The sequence below is a fragment of the Arachis ipaensis genome, chromosome B08, assembly GCF_000816755.2.
Source record: "Arachis ipaensis cultivar K30076 chromosome B08, Araip1.1, whole genome shotgun sequence".
NCBI lineage: Eukaryota > Viridiplantae > Streptophyta > Magnoliopsida > Fabales > Fabaceae > Arachis > Arachis ipaensis.
The window spans coordinates 43,116,491-43,138,049 of NC_029792.2; the positions used below are offsets into that span (position 1 = coordinate 43,116,491).

The following is a 21,559-nucleotide window of genomic DNA, read 5'->3' on the forward strand; positions in this document are numbered from 1 at the left end:
GAATTAAACAAAAATAAAAAAATTAATTATAATAAAATAAAACTAATTAAAATTAAAACGTCTAATCTAAGCAATCAAACAATTAATAGTTGTTAATCACAGTCAATCTCCGGCAACGGCGCCAAAAACTTGGTGCGGTATTTATAACCACAAACTTACCGGCAAGTGCACCGGGTCGTACCAAGTAATACCTTACGTGAGCAAGGGTCGATCCCACGAGGATTGATGGATTAAGCAACAATAGCGTTTGATAGGATTAGTTAGACAGACAGAAAATAGTGTTGGGAGTTCAAAGACATTAAACAATAGCAAAAATATTAAAGAAGGGCAAATAATTAAGTTGGGAATAATATATGGAGAAGACAGTTAAGGTTTTAGAGTTATCTATTTTCTGGATTGACTTTTCTTATTAGCTATTTTAATCATGTAAGATTTAATTCATGGCAAACTATTTGTGACTAGACCCTAATTCCTTAGACCGTCCTAGTCTCCTCTAAAATTCATCAAATGCCAATTCCTTGGTCAATTAATTCCAATTAGAGGGTGATGATTAAATTCCAGTTTATATGCCACAAGAATCCTAATTGTCCAAAAATAAAGGGATTATATGTCACGTATCCCGTTAAATACAAACAATTAAAAATTCAGGATAATATGTTTTCAAGCTATTGTTCAAGTAAAGAGCTTTTCCAAGTTATACAAGAACTCAAATAGAACATGGGTCATACTTCCATTCCACCCAAATTCATAAAATAAAGAACGAAAACAATTATTGAAATATAAATCAAAACATGAATTAAAATAGAAAATAATATTATCAATCTATACAATAGACAGAGCTCCTAACCTTAACAATGGAGGATTAGTTGCTCATGGAATATGGAATGTAAATTTGTATGGAATAATGTTGTGGAATGTTCTCCTGGAACCACCCTGTTGGGATCCCTTTTATAACTAATCCTAATAATTTAAAAATCAAATATCTAAAATTAAAATTAAAATAATATCTTTTCCTAAAATAAGATTTGAATTTAAATTCGAATTAATTAACAAGTCTTCAGCTGATGGGTGGGGACCACTTGATTTGTCCATTCTGCAGCTTCCAATCTGTGTTTTCTGCACGTGGCACATGTCCTTTTTCGCGAGTCACGCGGATGCGTCGGTCACGCGTTCGCGTCATTTGTGCAGATTCCAATCCACGCATTCGCGTCAGGCACGCGATCGCGTCATTGCGAATTCCTCCATTCCGCGCGGTCGCGTGAGCCATGCGTCCGCGTCGGTATTCGCTGGTCATCTCCTTAGTTTCTTCTCTTTCTCTGCAGAAACTTCATCAAATCCATCCGAATGCTACCTAAAATGAATAAAATTGCACAAAACTCAAAATAGCATCCATAGTGGCTAAAATATAATTAATTCTTAATTAAACTCAACAAGTTAGATGCAAATTTACTAGGAAAAGATAGGAAAGATGCTCACGCATCACTATACTATTACGAAATCAATTTGAGAAATTCTAGACCGGTATAAATCCTTGGACATCAAATTTTTGGCGCCGTTGCCGGGGAATGGTTGCAACGTATGCCTTGACATTGGTTATGTGAATATGTGAATAGTGTAGATAGTTTACTTGCTTTCAATACTTAGTTGTAGTTTAGATTTCTTTTGTACATGTGCTATGACTCCCAAGTTTGATGACTCGGTCTCAACCAAATTCTAGCTTAGCCGAGTTTGACCCTGAGATTGAAAGAACTTTGTTACACACTCGGCAAGCTAGACGGCGGTTGGACTATATGGCTAGTACTTCGGCCTCCCTTGAGGAGCATACCGAATCACTAGATGGTTCCGAGAGTGACTTGGAGTCCGCTACTTCTTATTCTTCTGTTGGCACCACTAATACATCTTTGCATCCCACAGGTGAACAATACATGATGGAGCCGCGCCAAATCACCTTGCATGAACAAAGGGCTCCGGACATCATACTTCAACCTTTACAAACAAGGTATTCTAACCTTGATCCGAACTTTGAGTTGAAGAATAGCTTGATAAATCTACTCCCCAAGTATCATGGACTTCCGGGTCAAGACCCTATCCGACATTTAAGAGATTTTCAAGTTGCTTGTTCTACGGCTCGGAGACATGGAGCCGATGACGTTGCTATTATGGTTTTTGCCTTCCCCTTCTCTCTTGAGGGGCAACCAAAAACGTGGTTTTATTCACAACCGGATGAGATTGTGACCAATTGGGATTTCTTAAGAAGAGAGTTTCTAGACAAGTTCTTTCCGCCGGAGAAGACCGACTACATCCGGAAGGAGATCTCGGGTATAATGCAAAAGGACCAAGAGAGTTTGTATGAGTATTGGACACGGTTCAAGAGGTTATTGGAATCTTGTCCACACCATGGATTGGATACTCACTTGCTCATTAGTTACTTCACCGGAGGTCTTTGTGCGGATGATAGAAGATTGCTCACCGCTTCTAGTGGTGGTTCCTTTTCCAAAAACAAGACGGCGGGAGAAGCTTGGAGCTTGATAAATGATGTTGCCGAGGCTACACAACATGTAAGGGTAAGAAGCAATCCCCTCAAGGGTGTGGTAGAAGCACCACCTTCCGAAGCAAGCTTAACCAAGGTGCTTGGGGATATGACCACTATCCTTACGGAGATGCATAAAGAGCAAAAGGCATTCTATTCCATCCAAGCCATCCAAGCCCCACCCCAAGTTGCTCAACTTGAAGGTCCTCCTAGAATTTGTGGTTTGTGCTCTAGCACCACACATTACACCGATCAATGTCACCAAATTCAAGAGAAGTACACCCTTGCCGTAGCCAATGTGAACTACAACAACCGTCCACCATATCCCTCTCAAGGCCAAAACAACTACTCTCATGGAAATAATCACAATCAAGGGTGGAGGGATAATGCACAAGGGAGCAATCAAAATCAAAGATGGAACAACTCTTCTTCTCACTACAACAACAACCAATCTTCATCCTAATACCACCATAATAACAACAACCACCAAGCCAACCAAAATCATCACAACCAAGCATCCCATCAAAACCAAAATAACTACACCAAGTACCAAGCACCACATCAAAGACAACAATCCGACCAAGCCTCTTCATCTTCCACCAACCAAGTTGATGAACTTAGAGCTACTATGGAAAAACAAGAGGAGAATAACAAAGCTCAATTCAATACTTTGAGTGCACAATATGGTAACATGAGTGCTCAATTAGCCAATCTCACCGACATGATTTCAAAGTTGGCCATGTCCTCCTCAAACAACAACACCAACCAACCCTCAAGCTCTTCTAATCTTCCATCCCAACCCCTTCCAAATCCAAAGGGCGGTCTCAACGCCATCACTCTACGGTCGGGAACAACATTGGAGGAAATACCTCCTAGGGTCATGGAAGACATTCATAAGGAAGAAGTGGTTGTTGAAGTTCTACATGAAGAAGGGAAGGTAGACAAAATGCATGAGGAAGAAGAAGCAAGCCTTAAGGAACCCAAGAGGAAAGCTATAATGGACGAATCCATTCCTATCCCATTCCCTTCCATGGTGAAGAAGGCAAAGAAGACTCCAGAGTTTGATTTAAATATGCTTCAAGTGTTCAAGAAGGTTGAGGTAACCATACCACTTCTTGATGCCATTCAGCAAATTCTGAAGTATGCAAAAATTTTGAAGGACTTGTGTACACACAAGGATAGGATAGGAGAGTTGGAGACATTATCCTTGGGTAGTTCCATTTCTTCCTTAATGAAGCCTATTCTAGAAGGTGAATTTTAGCACTAAATAGACTGTTTTACCCTTATTAGTCATCTGTTTAGTATTTAAGTGTTATTTTACATGATTTTCGGAGACCTCTAGACATAACGCATATCATTCAGCCCTATTTTTGTTTTTACTTTGTAATTTACATCAGTATGAGTTGCTAAACCTCCTAGGTTGAGGGGAGGAGCCCTGCTGAGTCCTATGAATTAATAAAAGTATTACTATTTCTCTTCGATCCGTATTTGATTAATTATAAGATGTATATTCGTTCTTCATCAATATGAATGCGTTGAACTGGCATAAGGTTATCACATTCTACATGGGTTCAAAGTGCGTCTTTCATCGGACAATGATGAACCATCAGCTTGAATATACGTCTCTCAGACAACTAATCCACGACTTCGTTGGGGACTTCTCGAGACACCAGTTCAGCCGATTTATGGGGAGATTAGGGTCTTTGTGGTAGAGGCTAGAACCAAAGGTGCAACATCCTCCAATCCGAAAGATTTGACCTTGTTTGTGGCGTTTTGAGTAGGATCATTAAGGAGAATGGACTGTGCGAGCTTCACCCTCAAGTAGACTGGATCCGTACTAACCCTGGGGTTCAGATCCGGAGGAGTATTGACGACCTCTCAAAAAAGGCGTCAATCACATACAACCTGCCATTGAAGAAATCACTCACAAGCAAAAAAACAGTGCTACCAGAGTTAATTCAGAAAGACAAAGCAACTCCAATCTTCAACTATATTCCTATCCTTGAGTATAATTCCATTCACAAAGTATTTTCTACCCCTTTTGCTTTATTCCTTTTATGGTTTAAAATCATAAACTCCATAATCCAACAACCCTCTGATCCGCCTGACTAAGACCTGCAAGATAACCATAGCTTGCTTCAAACCACAATCCTCGTGGGATCGACCCTGACTCGCTCAGGTATTACTTGGACGACCCAGTGCACTTGCTGGTACAGCTGTACGAAAGTGTGCGGATTCATGCTACCAATAATGTTTCATTCAATATATAGTTTACATACATGTGGATATAATCTATTAAAAAAATAATTGGATATAAATAACCAGACATAAAAGCCCATCTCCACTTTCATCAAACAAAAGAATAGATTATACGAGTTTTCTTTTTCAAATATGCATCCTTATTAAGCAACATATGATCAATATAACTTAATTTCTCAATCATTTTTGGATCTGTTAAAATGGACAGTTTGACAATTTTTTCAATTTACAACAAAACATTTTATCCTAATATAGACATTTCAATTAATAAAACAAAGTATAATCTAAATGAATTTCAACATGCATCAGTATTAAGCCTACAAGCTTCTATTTTTAATATTCGCATTTGAATCTGTAACCTATTGTTGCAGAGGCAGAATCAATTCGAAGAGGAGAAGCTGGGCAGCGGCAGTTGTGGTGGCGGTGACGAGCAAAAACCAGAGAGGCGAAGCTGGGGAGCGGCGGTGGTGGCTCTATGGTGCGCGTGGCGGTTCAGAGAACGAAGAAGGTTAACAGTGAAGTGGCAAGGAGAGAAGAGAAAGAAGAAAAAGAACGAAAGATTTTCGGGGGTGGGTAGGTTGACGGTGACGGAGAGGGGGCTGTGGTGGTGGCGGTGTCGACGGTGGTAGATGGTGGTTTTGGGGGGAGGGAAGGGAGAGGGAAGGAGATGGTGGTTTGGTGGTTTAGTGAGAGAGGGAGTGAATCTTAATGAGGGGAAAGATGATTCGCATTTTGAATTTACATCCCAGTTACCGTCGGATTTACGGTCGAAAAAGTTCAACGGTAAAACTTTGCAGGTCACCAAAACGCATCGTTTCACTTATTGGCTTTACTGTCAGAAAAATCTGCCAATAAATCCAACAGTAAAGAGAACTTATTCTGGTTTAGTGAAAACTTTAGGATATAAATATGGGTTGCTAGAGTTTTGGAATGCCTCTGGCTTTTCAGGACATTATTTATTATCTATGCGGGCACCTTTATTATACTGAGAACCTCTAGTTCTCATTCCATACATATATTGTTGTTTTTCAGATGCAAGATGCGAGGCACCTCGTTGAGCATGCTGGAGACTCTGCTGAAGCGAAGATCTACTTTGGGGCTTTGTGTTTTGTACTTTGTATATGTATATATATGTATATAGGTTCTCCACTTTGTATAAATTTGTATTTTGTCCCTCCTAGAGGTTGACTTGGAGAAATAAGATTTTATTTTGTCTTTTGAAAAATATGTTGGGTTGTATAGGTGTATATATATACTTTGGCCAAACTTTGCTTCGCAAGTCGACTCTGGAGCTTGATATATGTTTCTTTGGAACTCTATTGTCGCATGTATATTTTCCCTTTTCGAGCGCTGTTATCTATCCCTTTTATGCTTATCCGTTTCGAGTATGATATGACCTTGAATTTTGTTTTACCCAATTTTTTTTTCAAGACTTCTAGTTAAAACTCCTTTTTCATATATGCCTATGTACGCATTTTTACTTTTAGAAGTCGTAATACTCCACCACCTCTAAAGGTGGTATAAAGGTTGCAAAATGTGTATGCACTCATTGAAGAAAGATGAAAATTCACACTACGGCATGTCTTGTGACATTTATCCTAATACCTATATTCATTTAGTGTGGATGATTAGGATGATTAATCTATGAATCTATTTCTGTTATCTCATAGATTTTGTGTACATCATCGTGTATCCAATGACACGGACACTGCCTTTAGTATATGATAAGGAATGCACTAGGTTCCTTGGCACATTTGCATCTAATCTTAGAGCTGCTTAGTTATCTAGGGTATATTTTTAATTATAGAATGATATCATAAATAGGACCTTTAATACATATGGTAATGTTTCCTTGGATTATTATGAAGGGTTGCACAAAAGATGAAATGCCACCCGAGGTAAACTCTTTCAAAGGAAATAAGTTCTTATTCAAAGTATCTGTTAAGTTGGAGGATATGAATGCATTCCAATCATGCAAGATTGTTGTGCTGAAGTTAATTGAGGAAAAAAAAATTACTTTCTGCATTTCTTCTAAACATAAGATTTATGATGTATGACTCTGCTTCCTACTACTATCATTTATGTATTTTTTTTTTAAGTAATTCATTTTGCGTTTTATTTTTTCTAAACACTATTAACAGAAAATTTTGATTATTGAAAACTTTGAGCTTCTTAGCTTCTAGACAAACTCAATTGACAATACTAAGGTATATATTAGGGATTCAACTACTTGAGTGTTAGTCTATCACATCAATAAACGAGTTTGCACTAAACCATATTATTAAGAGAGTTTTCATGTTTACAGGAGACAAGCACACAGTCATGTGAGATAATTACTTTGGATGGAGATGATTCATTTGTCACGCCTCAGAGGCCTCTGATATTGGGTGGGTGGATACGTAAATTGCTAAATGTATTTTCTGAAGTTGAAAACTCCTCAACAAATTCAAGGAAGACTGTTGACGAATCTTCTCCAACAAACCAAGTTGAAAAGAGTATCCAAATAGTTGCTGCTAAATTGGGCAAGGAGCATGAAGATTAGTGGTGGCTGAAATATTATATCCATCATTGATACTTTGTCCTTTTTTTCTTGTTTCACTAATTGACGGATATGCAGTTTGTTTTGTGTTCGTTTATTTGTGTTTAAAGTCTCATAAGGCCCCAGTGGTCATTTATATGGAGTATGTATTCTTTTTTTCAAAGTATCATGCAATACATTTATCGTGTTTGGTTATTATAAGGAAGTAAGATTATTTATCAGTTGTATATCAGACAAAAGAGGAGGGAAAATGGTTCATTTGCGAAGACTGAATTTGATCATTATATAAAGGAAGATGTTCATCCTTTAAGTGCTGACTTTGATATTTTAGCTGTGGGACTAGGTTTTCAATCCTTTAAAGAATTGCATGAAATATAGTTGTCATCCCTTTGTCTACAGTTGCTTTTGAGTCTTCTTTTAGTACAAGTGATCGGGTAATTACTCCTCATCGTGGTAGTCTTAATGAAGATATCGTGAAAGTTTATGTGTAATCAAAATTGGTTGCATGCAACATATCGTCAAAGATGTTATTTATGGTTTAACTTTTTTTATTTGTTTATGTTAATGTTAAATTTATATATAGATTGATTAATAAATTTATTATTTTTTATTTTTAGGTGGAAAAACCTTATTAGTGATGGTATTGTTGCAACAAATGGAATGCTCATAGACTTATAATAGTTTTATTTGTGTGTGTTATTAATTTAAATAAAGACTTTTATGTATAATTGAATATTTGATAATTATGTTGTTTATGAAATAATTGTGTTGTTTGTGGAATAATTGTATTCTCTGTATTGAATTTTTAATTTACATACTTATCAGGTTATATAATTATATAATGGCAACTTTTTGCTAATAATTATATAATGGCAACTTTTTGCTAACCCACAGATAGGATTGGATACCCGTAAATTGAAAACAGATAGAGTTAAAATTAATATATTCTTAACCCGTAAATAAAGTTAAAATTGAGTCCAAACTTTACTCTACCTTTCCTATTATCACCCTTATAATTCAAACATTGGAAAAGACTAAACAGAAAACCATATTTGGAAAAATAGATGATATTATTCATTTTATGTATTATTTTTAATTATTCTTCTTTAAGTAAAATGACAATTAGATCGTCAAGAATTTTGATTTCTAACTAATTAGTCCTTGAAAAAGTGAAATCCTCTTGAAATGAGATTAATTTTCATGCTTCTTTTTCACCAATAACGCAATGGTCAATGATTTTCTTAACCACTTCAATCCACCATCGCTTTGATAAATCAAAATAATCTCAAGACGAAGTTTGTTCCTAAGCACTCCCCAAAATAGTCGTAAATTACATCTAATAATTTCACTGTTCAAGATATCAAAAAAATATCAACAGCACTACATATTTTCCTATCACAAAACTGTTAATTAGGTCATGTCTCAAGCCATGTCAAGGATCCCAGTATCAAAAACTTGCTTGGAAGATCTCCAGCGGATGGTGCAAGGTAAGTTATCTTCTTTCTGCAATGTACATTTCATGTTAGAAATGCAGACATTCTTCATAACAAGTGTAGTGCGGTGAAATGGATAAAGAAAATCTAAAGATACAAACCTCTGAATGTCAACATCTGTTACGTAGATAAAGCCAGCAACGTTGCTGCACCAAAGAGAAAATGGTTACAGAAGTCTGCTACTGTGACACCATAATTGGATCAACAAACACGATTATTGGGTTCTTAAAAAGATTATAAAAGGTTACTAAGACACCAATGATTACTTATCAAAACCTAACCATCCAAAATATATTTTTGTTTACCTTGAAATGATCTCTTCAGGTTCCTTGGCAAATGAGACTGCAAGGACCATGTGGAGCAAATCACGGTTTATATTCACAGGAACAACTCTTGTTGGGTCAGCAACAGGTTCTGCTCCAATTGGCAAGGCTGAGCGAGGAGCCTGTGGCCCACCACCAATCCGATAGACGCACAAGTCACTAAAATTAGCAATATTAGAATGTGGAGAGAGATCATTAAGAAGGCCATAGAAGTACTCCTGCATCAAAATCAGATAGGCAACAGTATACATTAGAATTCCCAAAAAAGTTGTTGTAGGATGATTCAATAATGTAGACAAGTTGAAGTTCCAGGATGATTCACTAATTACCCCAAGTCCCTAATTCAGCAATTTTGAGAACATGCAGTCCCTAATTCCCCAATCACTCAAAGTATTGTTTCACTTGCATAAGTTATATAGGAATGCACAAGCCATTATTTGGTATCATTATGAAACCAGTTTTTGTTACCCAATTTTGAACATCCTTTGTCCAATTTATTCTCAGCACAAAAATAGCCAATAAATTCAATCCTCTCATTGATGTCTGGCTACATTTGCAGTAAAGGATGGATTTGGGCTACAAGAATAACAATACCCCCTTATACTAACAACTAAATATTAATTAGTTCAGCATAATAGGTGCCAACAAAGAACAGACAATATTCAAATAGTTTAAACTGAAATGCTCTCAAACAGAAAAAATTATAAAAGGAAAAGAGCAACATATGTTTAATGCAAGCAAAAGTATCATACTCTTATCCTAAAACTTCTGGCCTTCTGGCGGACCTTCACATTCCTGGATACAACTCCACCAGACCTTTGAAGTTTCACAACATCAACTTTGGGCTCTCCCTTCAGGACATCTCTGAGCATGCTGTACAGTTTTTCCTATATGAAATCAAATGAAAAGCTTGAATGAGACACCAATCCATCCCAGAAGAAATCTATTAGTGAAAGAAATGTAAATGTGTGAACCCACACCCATCTCCTGTGTATAAGCAGGTACAATATTTGAGAATCAATTATTATTTTGGGGACAATCATCAAAAGAACTGGCTATCACCGCACAGCTTATTCAGAAGGCACTATGATGCCTATTGGATAAAGATAAGGTAGGTTTCTACCTGACCCAAAACTAAGACAACATTAGCCTTAAGTGTACGAGTTGCATGCAATAGCAACTTCAAGAAAAACCCAAAAACAAATGAGAAAGAGAGACAATTACAATTTAGATCTTTTTAATCAGAACTAGAAGTGTATTCTATATTTGAAAGGCATCCAATTTAACAATAACATCAAGTTCGAAGGTTAATTACATCATAGCCTACTCCCTCTATCCACCCCATGGTATTTATCACCATGCCCGAAGCACGAGATTCGGCATTTCCAGCAAATTGTCTCTCTAGCATCCCCCCAAGTTCCTTGACTAGCACTTTATACAATTCTACATTGTTACTGTCAAAACCAAATAATGTGAATTGCAATTGGATTCTCATGTCCTTCATGTGTATCAACAACTTCCATTCTCTTAAATGTTCAATTAAACAGAGGATATAAAAGTACAGCAGAAATTACCTTGGAGTTGTATGGCCAAAAAAGTAAACAAGAGGCATCTCAAGAGTAATTCCTTCAACAGGGTCAATGGGCATTTCAATTGGAGTAGCAGCAATGCATCCAGGAATCGTTATAGATCCCTGTCCAATATCCAAGTCAACGAAGGTAGGCTTCGAACCCTGCTTAGCCGCCCAGCTAAGAAGCATCCTCGACAAGGTACTCTTTCCGGAGTCAGTAGGTCCTACAACAATCACTCTAGGCCCCTGGACAACCAAACCAGTTAATGAAATTCACACACACATACAAACAAAGCTTTTTCATGACTCTTTATAATTCGTTCAGCATGATTTATACATAAAAATAAAACCTTTAGCATGAAAATGGATGACAAAGTCACACCTGAGAAGATTCAGAATCGCCCGAGGATGAAGCTTTAGCACGAGTTCTTCTGGCTTCTAATATAGCATGCACGTTAACATAGCTTACCATTGGTGTCTACAATCATACAATCAAACATAGTCACATTTTCCCTATACAATTCAACCAAATCAAAGATTATAGTAGTAAAGCAGGTTTATCACTTTACCTCATCAGCAGTATAATCAGTTTCGGTAGTACCTTCCATTTCAATGGTAGCACCATACCAAGTAAAAACCTAAATGAAAAATCAAAGACAAGTAAGAGCAATAACAATAACAATAACAACGATGAAAATGGAAGAATAGCAGAATATGAATTTGCATACAGCGAATTTGAGTCGGGGAGGGAAATTGAGCCAAATTTCGGGTGCAAGCTCAGTGCCGAAAATCTCGGCGTTTCCATTGAGAAGACGAAGGCGAAGAGGAGCATCGTTTCCAACCTCAATCCGGAGCTCGCTTTCTTTCTCCAATTTCACCTGCTGCTTCACCCCTGAGCTCGATGCACCGCCACTGTGCGCCATCGCCATCGATACGCTATCACAATTCCCAATTCAGAAATAGAATTCAATTTCACCATTTATATCAAACGATACAACTCAAATATCCAGTAACAAAAAGAAACTCAAGGGTTTTTGCTTCATCAATTATTCGCTCACTCTTCTCCAAGTCCCTATCACTTTTTTGAAACTCTTAACATTACGAGCGTTGGCAAAGACTAGAGAGAAGACCATGTTTGGAAAAATAGAAGATATTATTATTCATTTTTTTGTGTATTTTTTTTAATTATTCTTCTTCGAGTAAAATGACAACTAGATCTTCAAGAATTTTAATTTCGGACTAATTAGACCTTGAAGAAAAAAAAAAGACCAATTAGATCCTCTATGATAGCAAACAGTGGACATGTATATCCTTCCATCAATAATTAGTGCGAAACGAAACGAAGTTGTCCATGTATTTTGTTATATAATAGTGTGTGTTTTGTTGTTGCCACATGAGCATAGAAACGACATAGTTTTAGACGGTGAAATATTTATTATCCTTTGAGTTTCTATATAATCGTTATCAACTACTTTCTATTTACTACGAATCTTACCAAAATATGTAAAGTTTCGCTCCAAAATTATTACCTATGTGACTACCTTTTATAAATAGACATGTCATATTAGTTAACGGAGCACCACCGTTAAATTTTACATGATGAATTGATAGGACATAAGGTGTCCATTCTTTGCTATCATGGAGAATCAAATTGCTAATTTTTTTTTTCTTCAAGCGCTAATTAGTTCGAGGTCGAAATTTTCAAGAACCTAATTGCATAGTTGCCAGAACTGAACTGATCATCAAACCAAATCAAACCGTTCAAACTACTGAATCACTGGTTTAACCGGTGGATCATTAGTTTAACCGATTGACTTGGTCCCACGTAGATAAAAAATATAAAATAATTAAAAACTTAAATTTAAAATTTGAAATACATGACTTTAGCAACAAATTCAACTGATGATTTTAATCAACAAAAAAATTAGCTCCGTGATATTTTCAGCAACAAATCCTAGTTCAGTCACAATTTACCATAGTTGTCAGAACCGCTCCGGTCAGATTGCTGGGTCATTAGGTTTCTGGTTCAACTAGTGGGTCAGAATTAAACCGATTGACCCAATCTTATTTAAATAAAAATATAAAATAATAAAAAATTTAAAATTAAAATTTAAAATATATATCTTCACTGCCATTTTAACAATAATCAAATCTCAAATTCTACAAATAACTAATACAAAGAAAATTCAATCAGCTAAACAGCAAGCTCCAATCAAAAAAATCACATAGCCTATCATCTAATCTAATGATAGTATCACATTAGGACATCACCTAATTAATTCACAGAGCCTATCATCTAACCATAGTATCAGCAAATTCCAATCATCTAAACAGCAAGCATGAATCATACAAAAAAAACAGCAAGCATCAATCAGAAAGAAACCAGCAATCACAAAAGAATCCTAAAGAGCAAACGTCAACCAATCCTAAACAGCATCAACCAACCTAAACAGCAACCATCACAAAAAGAAAAAAAAACAATCAGAAAAAAAAAACCAGCAACAATTAGAGAAAAAACAGCAAGAAAATCAACCATTGCAGTTACATAAAAACAGGATCAGCAGCAACAATCACCCAAAACATTAAACAATAATGATTGAATAACTAAAAAAATTAAAAAAAAAACTCACCTTGGCTGCACGCAGAGGGAGAGGACCGAGCAAGAGAAGAGAAGAGAGATGCAGAGGGAGACAGAGAGGAGACAAGAGGGCAGAGGGCCAGCAGTGACGGCGACGAGTAGAGAGGGAGGCAGCAGTGAATGATGGGCAGTGAGGGCGACGGGTAGAGAGGGAGGGAGCAGCGAGCAGTGAGGGCGAGCAGTGAGATGCGAGCAGCCGAGCACAGACGGAGGAGAGAGGCGAGACGCGAGCACACGACGCGGAGAATCCGGCGAGAGACGCGGCGGCGGCGGCGAGCGTGCGGTGGTGACGGTGAACCGAGGTGAGCTGAGAATGAGAGAGAAGGAGAGATGGGGGTGGCGTGGGTATGCTTCAGGAGGAGTGAGAAGTGAGAAGTGAGAAGTGAGAAGTGAGATTAGGGTCTTAGACTTGGCGACTCCTTCGAACAAGGGGGCAAACTGCAAAGTGCAAAGAGTTTCGAATGGGTCCTGGTTTCTTAAACACCGGTTTTAACAAAAACTTGCTGGATCGATCCGATTCTTACTGATTTTTTGGTCTGATCGATCATATCAGTTCGATTTTGATAAGGAAAAGTATGCCTGATTGTCTTTTTACTCTTTTTTTATTATCTAATTTTCTAAAATAATATAAAAATAAAGCTAATTGTGTGTGTCTTTGTAATAATTTTATCAAATTATTCTCGGTATTCAAATAATATAAATATAAATAATAGTTTTACACCTTCTTGCCCATGTTGTTATACAAATTGGTAATGTTTTTCATTTAATCCAAACATAATAGGTTGTTTTTAAGAGAATGATATTTTCATTTTCATAATTGATAATATCTTTTTTTTTCTTCTATGATTTGTTTAAATTATACTCTATTTTTGGAAAATTTTTTATTATAAGAATAATTAAAAATACNGTGAGCGTGGATTACTTTCAGTTTTATCATGATTATATACAAATAGAGTTCATCCATAAAAATTTCTTTAATTATTTCACTCTCAACCAAAATGATAAATGAATTTTTAAAATTATACTTAAAAGTTAAAACACTTGTTAATCAAACCCCATTACAAACAAGGGGAAGCACAAATACTACCACTATCTCTTGGATTTATGGTCTAATTATTGAGAAACAAGTGAATCAAGTCTAACATACCTTTTAGATCTGGATAAGGATGAGTTAAATCCAAGGTTCTGAAAACCGGACCGATCATCAAACTGCTCTAATCACTGGTTCATTGGTTCATTGGTCCAACCGGTGGTTCAACCGAAAAAACTGTTTTAAAATAAAATAATAAATAAATTATAAATAAACATCCTAAAATATCTTCCAAATTTAAAACACTACACAAAAAATTATCAAAATACAAACTCCAAAGTTAAATAGTAAAAAGAAATATCTAAATATTAAATTTTAACACCTCAGATTCTAATTTAGAAATGTCAGGAGACAAAGGATTATCAATTTCAAAAGAATGTTGAGCTAGTTCAGTTAGAAAATGTTGATCATTCTGTAGTATTATGCTAACTGAACATGAACCTGAACCTTGCAATATGACCTTTTCGGTTTAATCTTAAGGCAGCGTTGCGTTCATCTGTTGTAAGAGAGCTCTCTTAGCAACAGATTCTTCTTGCTGAGCAAGCCATAAACGGGATCTAGTGTTGTTTCCAAGTTGAGGTATCAACATAACAAGTAGTCATTGAATAAGAAAGCGTAACATATCACCAACTACCTATACACTTTGACACTCCTTCCACTACCATCATCATCATTCATCAGTTTATTTATATATGGCATTGGCAGGTAGCTACCCTACTCATTCAGCAACAACTAGCATTTGATTTTATTTCCATTTTTAGCATTCAGCAACAACCATTACAAAACAGCAGCATAACAACAACAGTGCCATAACAAAACAGCAGCATAACAACAACAGCAGCAGCTTAACAAGTCATTAATCACAAATTCCAAATTCAAAACACTGATCAGTGATCACACAATCACAGTGCCATAACAAAACAGCAGCATAACAACAACAGCAGCTTAACAAGTCACTAATCAGAAATTCCAAATTCAAAACACTGATCAGTGATCGCAGAATCACAATGCCATAACAACACAGCAGCATAACAACAACAGCAGCACAACAAGGGGAAAAGAACAATGAAAGTCGCAAAAGAAATTAGCAATCCTATTCCTGTTTCGTGCATTTAATTACTCATAAACAAAACAACACAAAGAACAAAAACAAGACTAAAATGAATCAACTAATCAGTAATCATTCAATCCAAAACAGAGCTAATCATTCCATGATTCAAATTTCAATTAGTAGCACTAACAGAAGCCCCCAAAAAAATCAATGTTCTGATCAGAACTAAGAACAGAGAAGGAATATTCATTAAGGTGTCCAAATCCTCATATCAAGTCTTCAACCACTAGCAAACCCAGAACACAAAAACACAATAAACAAAACTTTTGATTCTAAAACTAATAAATCTCCAAAAAAATCTAGACCGATTTAAATACTCACTATTTTCAACAAAAACTAAGGCATATCAACCCTCAAATTCACATGAAATTCACCATTTTAGAAACAAGTTCACATTTTGGTACCTATTGGAACAGGTGACAGCAAACTAAGTCCAACCAACTTCATCTCCTTCCCACTTTAGAATCTGGGCATCGGCGACGTTGGTATATGGCCCTCCGCCGTGACAATAGAACACGAGACTCTCAGGACCAAGGGCTCCGGTGACGTAGAGGAGGCGCACGGCGTGGAGGAGGGAGCAGAGAAGCCATTACCTTCGATCTGAGCAGTTTGGGCAGAGTGTGAGGAAGATCTGTTGAGTGCGACGGACAATGGCGATCAGGCGACGGACACGACGACTGACGACGGCAGAAGCGCGGCTGAGAAGACGAAAACCAGACGCGAATGTCGATCTCAACGAAGAAGCTGCAATTGGTGAGACTGTGAGAATGAACAGGGGTTGGAGACCTGGAGCACGACGACAGCGCGACGGACGGCGGTAGTGCCTCACTCCCTGCGCTGGTGGTGGAGGTTAGATGGCTAGGGTTTGTTTGAGGGCAAAACCAAAAGGCTCTGAAGAGAAAACGCGTGAGGAGGGTGTGTTGGACTGTTGGGGGAGGGGGGTGAGTGAGTGAAGGGGCTGAACGTGGGTTTTTTCCTTTTTTTTTTAATAAAAACGGTGCGTTTATTGCATAGTTGTAAGAACCGAACCGGTAATCGAACCGGTTAGGTTACTGGTTCACTGGTTTATTGGTTCAACCGATAAACCGTTGGTTGAACCGATAAAACCGGTTTCACATGAATAAAAATAGCAATCCTAAATTCCCTAGTTCCTATTCTCTATTCAGCAAGACAGCAACGGGCCGTTTTCATTGTCGGTTCTAGGTTCGGCCGGTCCGATCCAATTTTCAGAACCTTGGTTAAATCTCAATTTGGTCTCTGAAATTTGGTTTGATGTTCAGAATGATCTCTACAATTTTATTGATCCTAATTCGAACCCCTAAATTTGTAATCGTGGCTCCAATTTACTCCTGCGATCATCTCTGTCACTAGATTGCTAATCTGGCGCAATTACATAACATAGTGGACACTACTTAAACGACGGCGTATTAGTTTTGCGTCTAAACCCTTTAGAAGAAAGAGAGTGGGTTAAAACTTATGATCGTCGTAGTGGGAAGAAAGAGAGTTCTAATCCACACAAAACTGAAGCAACGTGGTTTCTAAAGGGTTTGGGTGAAATCAATACACCGTCGTTTAAGTAGTGTTCACCGTGTCATGTAATTGTGTCAAATCTGTATTTCGGTGACGGAGATGATCGCAGAGGCAAGTTGAAGCCACAATTGTAAATTTGAAAGTTCTAATTGGGACCAACAAAATTATGAAAGTCATTCTGAGCGTTTGACCAAATTTTAGGGGTAAAATTAAAATTTAACTCGAATAAGGATTAAGAGACATAGGAACTAGGGCCACCATTATGACTAACACAAAAAATCACTAACATTAAAAAAATAAAACACTCATTTTGATATTAAGAAAATGGTTTAGCTAATATTTTTCCTAAAAATATATATTAAAATTATTATCAATAAAAAATAATATTTTTCCTAATAAATAAATGTATTAAAAATTAAATTTTATATTTCATATGACTTTTTTAGTTAATAAATTTAACAGTATCCTCAAAAGTAAACCAGAAAAAATGTCATGTATGCATAAAAATATTAGCACTATTTAATATCTATTGTTTTCAGCTAAGGTTTTTTTTTGCTCTATCTGAATGGAATGTCCCGGGGGAATTCCTTGCGCTACAAGAGCCCGACATGTACATAGCGTCTTCTTTTTAGAGTTACACGCATGGAGTGAGATTATGAGTTCGAGATATTGAGTTCAACTTCCATTTGCAGAACAGATATTGATATTCTAATCCTATTCGGTAGGAAGGAAGTAAGCTAGTATTATTAGAATTCGAGTTCCCACTAGATTAGACTGTCTATCTCTTTAGAAGTGTTCATTAACAATATAGGATAACTTATTTGTAGTTGATGGCACTATAAGAATAGTAATTCAATCATCTTTGGACCAAAAAAAATAACACTACAAAAAAATGGAACATTTGTAACAAAAAATTTGTATCAAATTTAAAATTATTACAAAAAATAATATTTTGTAATAATAATTTTTTATTGTTACAAAAGAATAATATTTTTGTAACAACATTACAAGTTGTTACAAAACATGATAATATTTTGTAACAACCTATTTTATTTTGTTACAAATTATGCTAGTTTTTGTAACGATATAGTGTTTTGTTACAAAATATTGCAATATTTTGTAACAAAAAAAATAAGTTGCAAAAATTTAAAATATTTTGTAACAAATTTTTTTTGTTTCAAAAACTCTAATTGTTTTGTAACAAAATTAATTTTTGTTTCAAAAACTCCAATTATTTTATAACAAAAAATTAATTTGTCACAAAATTTAATATTGTTTGTAACAAGTTAATTATTTGTCACAAAATATAAGCATATTTTATAACATTTTTTTATCAAAATGTTAAAAACTTTGAGAGTAAAAAAATTGTGTATATATTTTTTTCAAATAATTAATATATAATTTTTATTAATAATTAGATTTTTACACTACAAATTTTTTAATAATTAGTGGAGATTTTTTAGTGGAAATTTTTAAAAATTTACACAAAATATTTTATTTGTGGCAAATTATAAAACTCCCCTGCATAATTTTAAAAATCCACCCACTATTACACATAATTAAAATTTCCAACTCCTTCGAAACAAACCTTAAAGCTCTCAGCCGTCGCAGTGTGAGAGAGAAAATCTCGTAGAAATGTGCAAGAAGCTAGCTTCAACCCTAAAGCTCGCAGCCGTCGCTGCCTACATCACCGCCGCCATCACCACCACCATATCTGTAAGACGCAAAACTTTTGAAAAATCTTATTATGATCAAGTCTCAAATCATATAGTTATTTATAGTCTTAATTTCAAAAATTATTTTATTAAAGATAATTAGAGCAAGTTTTGATTAATTGAATTTGAAATAAATTAGGATTATTATCCAATTTTACAATTATTGGATTATTTTCTATATTTAAATTATAAAGTTGGTAATTATGAAATAATAAGAATTTTATATGATTTGGACTAAATAATTAATATTTAAAATATTAATACTACTGCTTTGGAAAATAGAAAAATTAATTATATTATTTCTAATTTTTGGATTTGAACATTTTATTGAAAGTAATTTGTAAAATTGATGAACAAATAGTATTTTTATACATTATTATTATTGGAGTAAAATTTATTCTTAATTACTATATTATCCCCACTTTTATTTGAAATTACAAAACTACCCCTAAACCTATTTTTACTCAAAACCCTAATCCACCCTCACTCATCTCCCAACCGCAGCCCTTCCCCAAACCTAAACGCCCTCAGAAAACTCATCAAGCTTGAAACACACACAGCAGCACCGAACTCAAGAAACAGAAAGGGTAGAAAGGAGAGGGATTCACAGGAAGACGGGGAGGGGAGAGTGAGGACTGGAGGTGTTCAAAATCGATTCGGACCGAACAAAACCGATCGACCGAACCGAAAAAATCGAAAACCGAATAAACCGAAAACTGAAAAAACCGAAAAAATTGTGTTTTGCTGTTTTTATTACAGTTCGGTTCGGTTTTCGGTTCTGACACTGAAAACCCTAACCGAACCGAACCGAACCGGTTCAAAAAACACAAACAAAACCAATCCCCCCACCCCCACAATGTGACCTAACCTAGCCGCCAACCCTCACACACTCTGCGCCCTCTACTCTTGAAACCCACTCCCACTCTCGCAACAGCCAGCACCTCCCTCTCCCAACCTGCGTGAACCCTTTCCTCCCACCATCTCCCTGCGTTGACTAACCCCTTCCTCTCACCACCTCCCAGCGCCACCGAACCCTTCCAGAGTTCCAGTCTTTCACACAGCGCCGCCGAACCCTTCGTCCCAGCACCTCCTCGCGGACAGCACCAGCCAACACCATTGTCGCGAAGCCAGCACCACCCCCGCCACCACCCACAGCATCGTTTCTAGTATATATTTGTTCATGGTTTTTGTTCATGGTTTAATTTATTTGTGGTTGATTTACTGAAATTGCTTCTGATTGTTGGTCATGGTTTAATTTACTTCTTGTTGATTTCCTGAAATTGCTTCTGATTGTTGTTATGTTGTTCACGGTTCATGGTTCAATATTCAAGCTCAGAGGATGTCCTTAACAATTAACATAGAAAGCTCTTCCTTGTTTTGGGTGGTTGCTTGCATTTTATGAATTATCCAATTATCTAATATCTAGTTTTGTTGTTTTGCTTTTTTTATGTTTGTTGAAATAAATGCGTATGTGTATGTTAGATTCCTTATATTAGAGTGGCAGTAACTACTAGAGGATGGTTAGATTAGAGAATGACTATTTTATTTGAATTTAATCTGCTTGATCATTTTGTTGTTTTCAGTAATTTGTTTAATGAATTTTGTTAGCAAGAGGAGCAACATGTGTTCTGTGGGAACCTATTGATATGTTAGAAAAAAATACTATTAATCATTAAACTATAGAGTATGGAGTAGCTAGGAATTTACATATGTTTATTTAATTTAGAATTTGCTTTGAGCATAGGAATTCACTGTTCAATGTATTTAATTAGGAAAATTGTTTCTGATTGTTCAATGTATTTGTTTAGGGAAATTGGTTCTGTGGTTCACTGTTCAATGTATTTGTTTAGGAAAATTGCTTCTGATTGTTCAATGTATTTATTCATTGTTGGTGAGCATGTTGAGAACTATCACTGCCACTACTATTGGCATAATGCTGCGATCAAGTATCTTTCATTAATGGAACGAAGTGAGGTAATTGTTTCGAGATGGTACAGGCAGCTGCGGGATGCATAAACAGTGGTAGAATCTTGCAATGACTGCTTTCCTTGTTGTAAATTTGTGGCTTTATTAATCTGGTAGAACTTGAAAAGCTTTATTAATCTTCCAAGATTATGCGTTCCATTTCTTCGATCAGCTAGACATACTTGTTCAATGATATAGTTAGCTTTGGATCTCCCAATTGCTTGAAATGTTTAGATCTCTGTTTGCAGATTTTATGCATTCAGTTGAAAAGAGTTCATATGAACAACTTTGGAGAACCTATCAAACTACAGGTATTTTTAATGTTCAGTGAATCATGATGTTTATGGGCTAGAAATATCCTTTCCTATTGTTTAAATCTGTAGAAATTTACAGGATACAAAAACAAAAAATAGCATATAAATGGTCAAGAAAGAGTTTTTGTGTTATGATAATGGATTGATGCTGCGCCAGTTCCTCTTCCAAATGAATCTCCAAGCATCAGATCTCCGACTGCATTGCCTGCTGCGCCAGCTCCTCGTAGAAATACTGGAAATTTATATTTATTTTTTGTTGTGTTGACTATTGAACTTTTAAACTTCTTTAATTATCGAACGTTAATTTCTTTTGTCATTTAATTTCATTGGATTAAGACTTTGTTAGTTATTTTTGTATTTGTGTTTGTTGATTTCAACGTGATGACATTGTGAAATAATATGGTGGTATTTTTTTAATTGATTGAAAAACCGAATAAACCAAACCAAACCAAACCGAATTTAATTGTTTTGGTTTGGTTCGG

At 36.0% G+C, this 21,559-nt stretch overlaps 1 protein-coding gene across 3 annotated transcripts; it reads right to left on the reverse strand.

Moving 5' to 3' along the window:
• On the reverse strand, positions 8,504–16,503 carry LOC107613252 (protein CLP1 homolog). 3 transcript variants are annotated; one of them, XM_021109385.1, is made up of 13 exons: positions 15,958–16,503; positions 14,500–14,619; positions 13,345–13,790; positions 11,443–11,650; positions 11,284–11,352; positions 11,097–11,192; positions 10,719–10,960; positions 10,460–10,598; positions 10,268–10,324; positions 9,897–10,031; positions 9,127–9,362; positions 8,923–8,967; positions 8,504–8,831 (listed from the first exon to the last, which is right to left on the reverse strand). In XM_021109385.1, exons 4-13 carry the CDS (start codon positions 11,641–11,643, stop codon positions 8,744–8,746), a joined length of 1,308 nt encoding a protein of 435 aa, XP_020965044.1. In that variant the 5' UTR covers positions 11,644–11,650; positions 13,345–13,790; positions 14,500–14,619; positions 15,958–16,503; the 3' UTR covers positions 8,504–8,743. The 3 variants fall into 3 exon arrangements, with proteins under 3 accessions (XP_020965044.1, XP_016170647.1, XP_020965045.1); XM_016315161.2 differs by lacking the exon at positions 13,345–13,790; XM_021109386.1 differs by lacking the exons at positions 13,345–13,790; positions 14,500–14,619.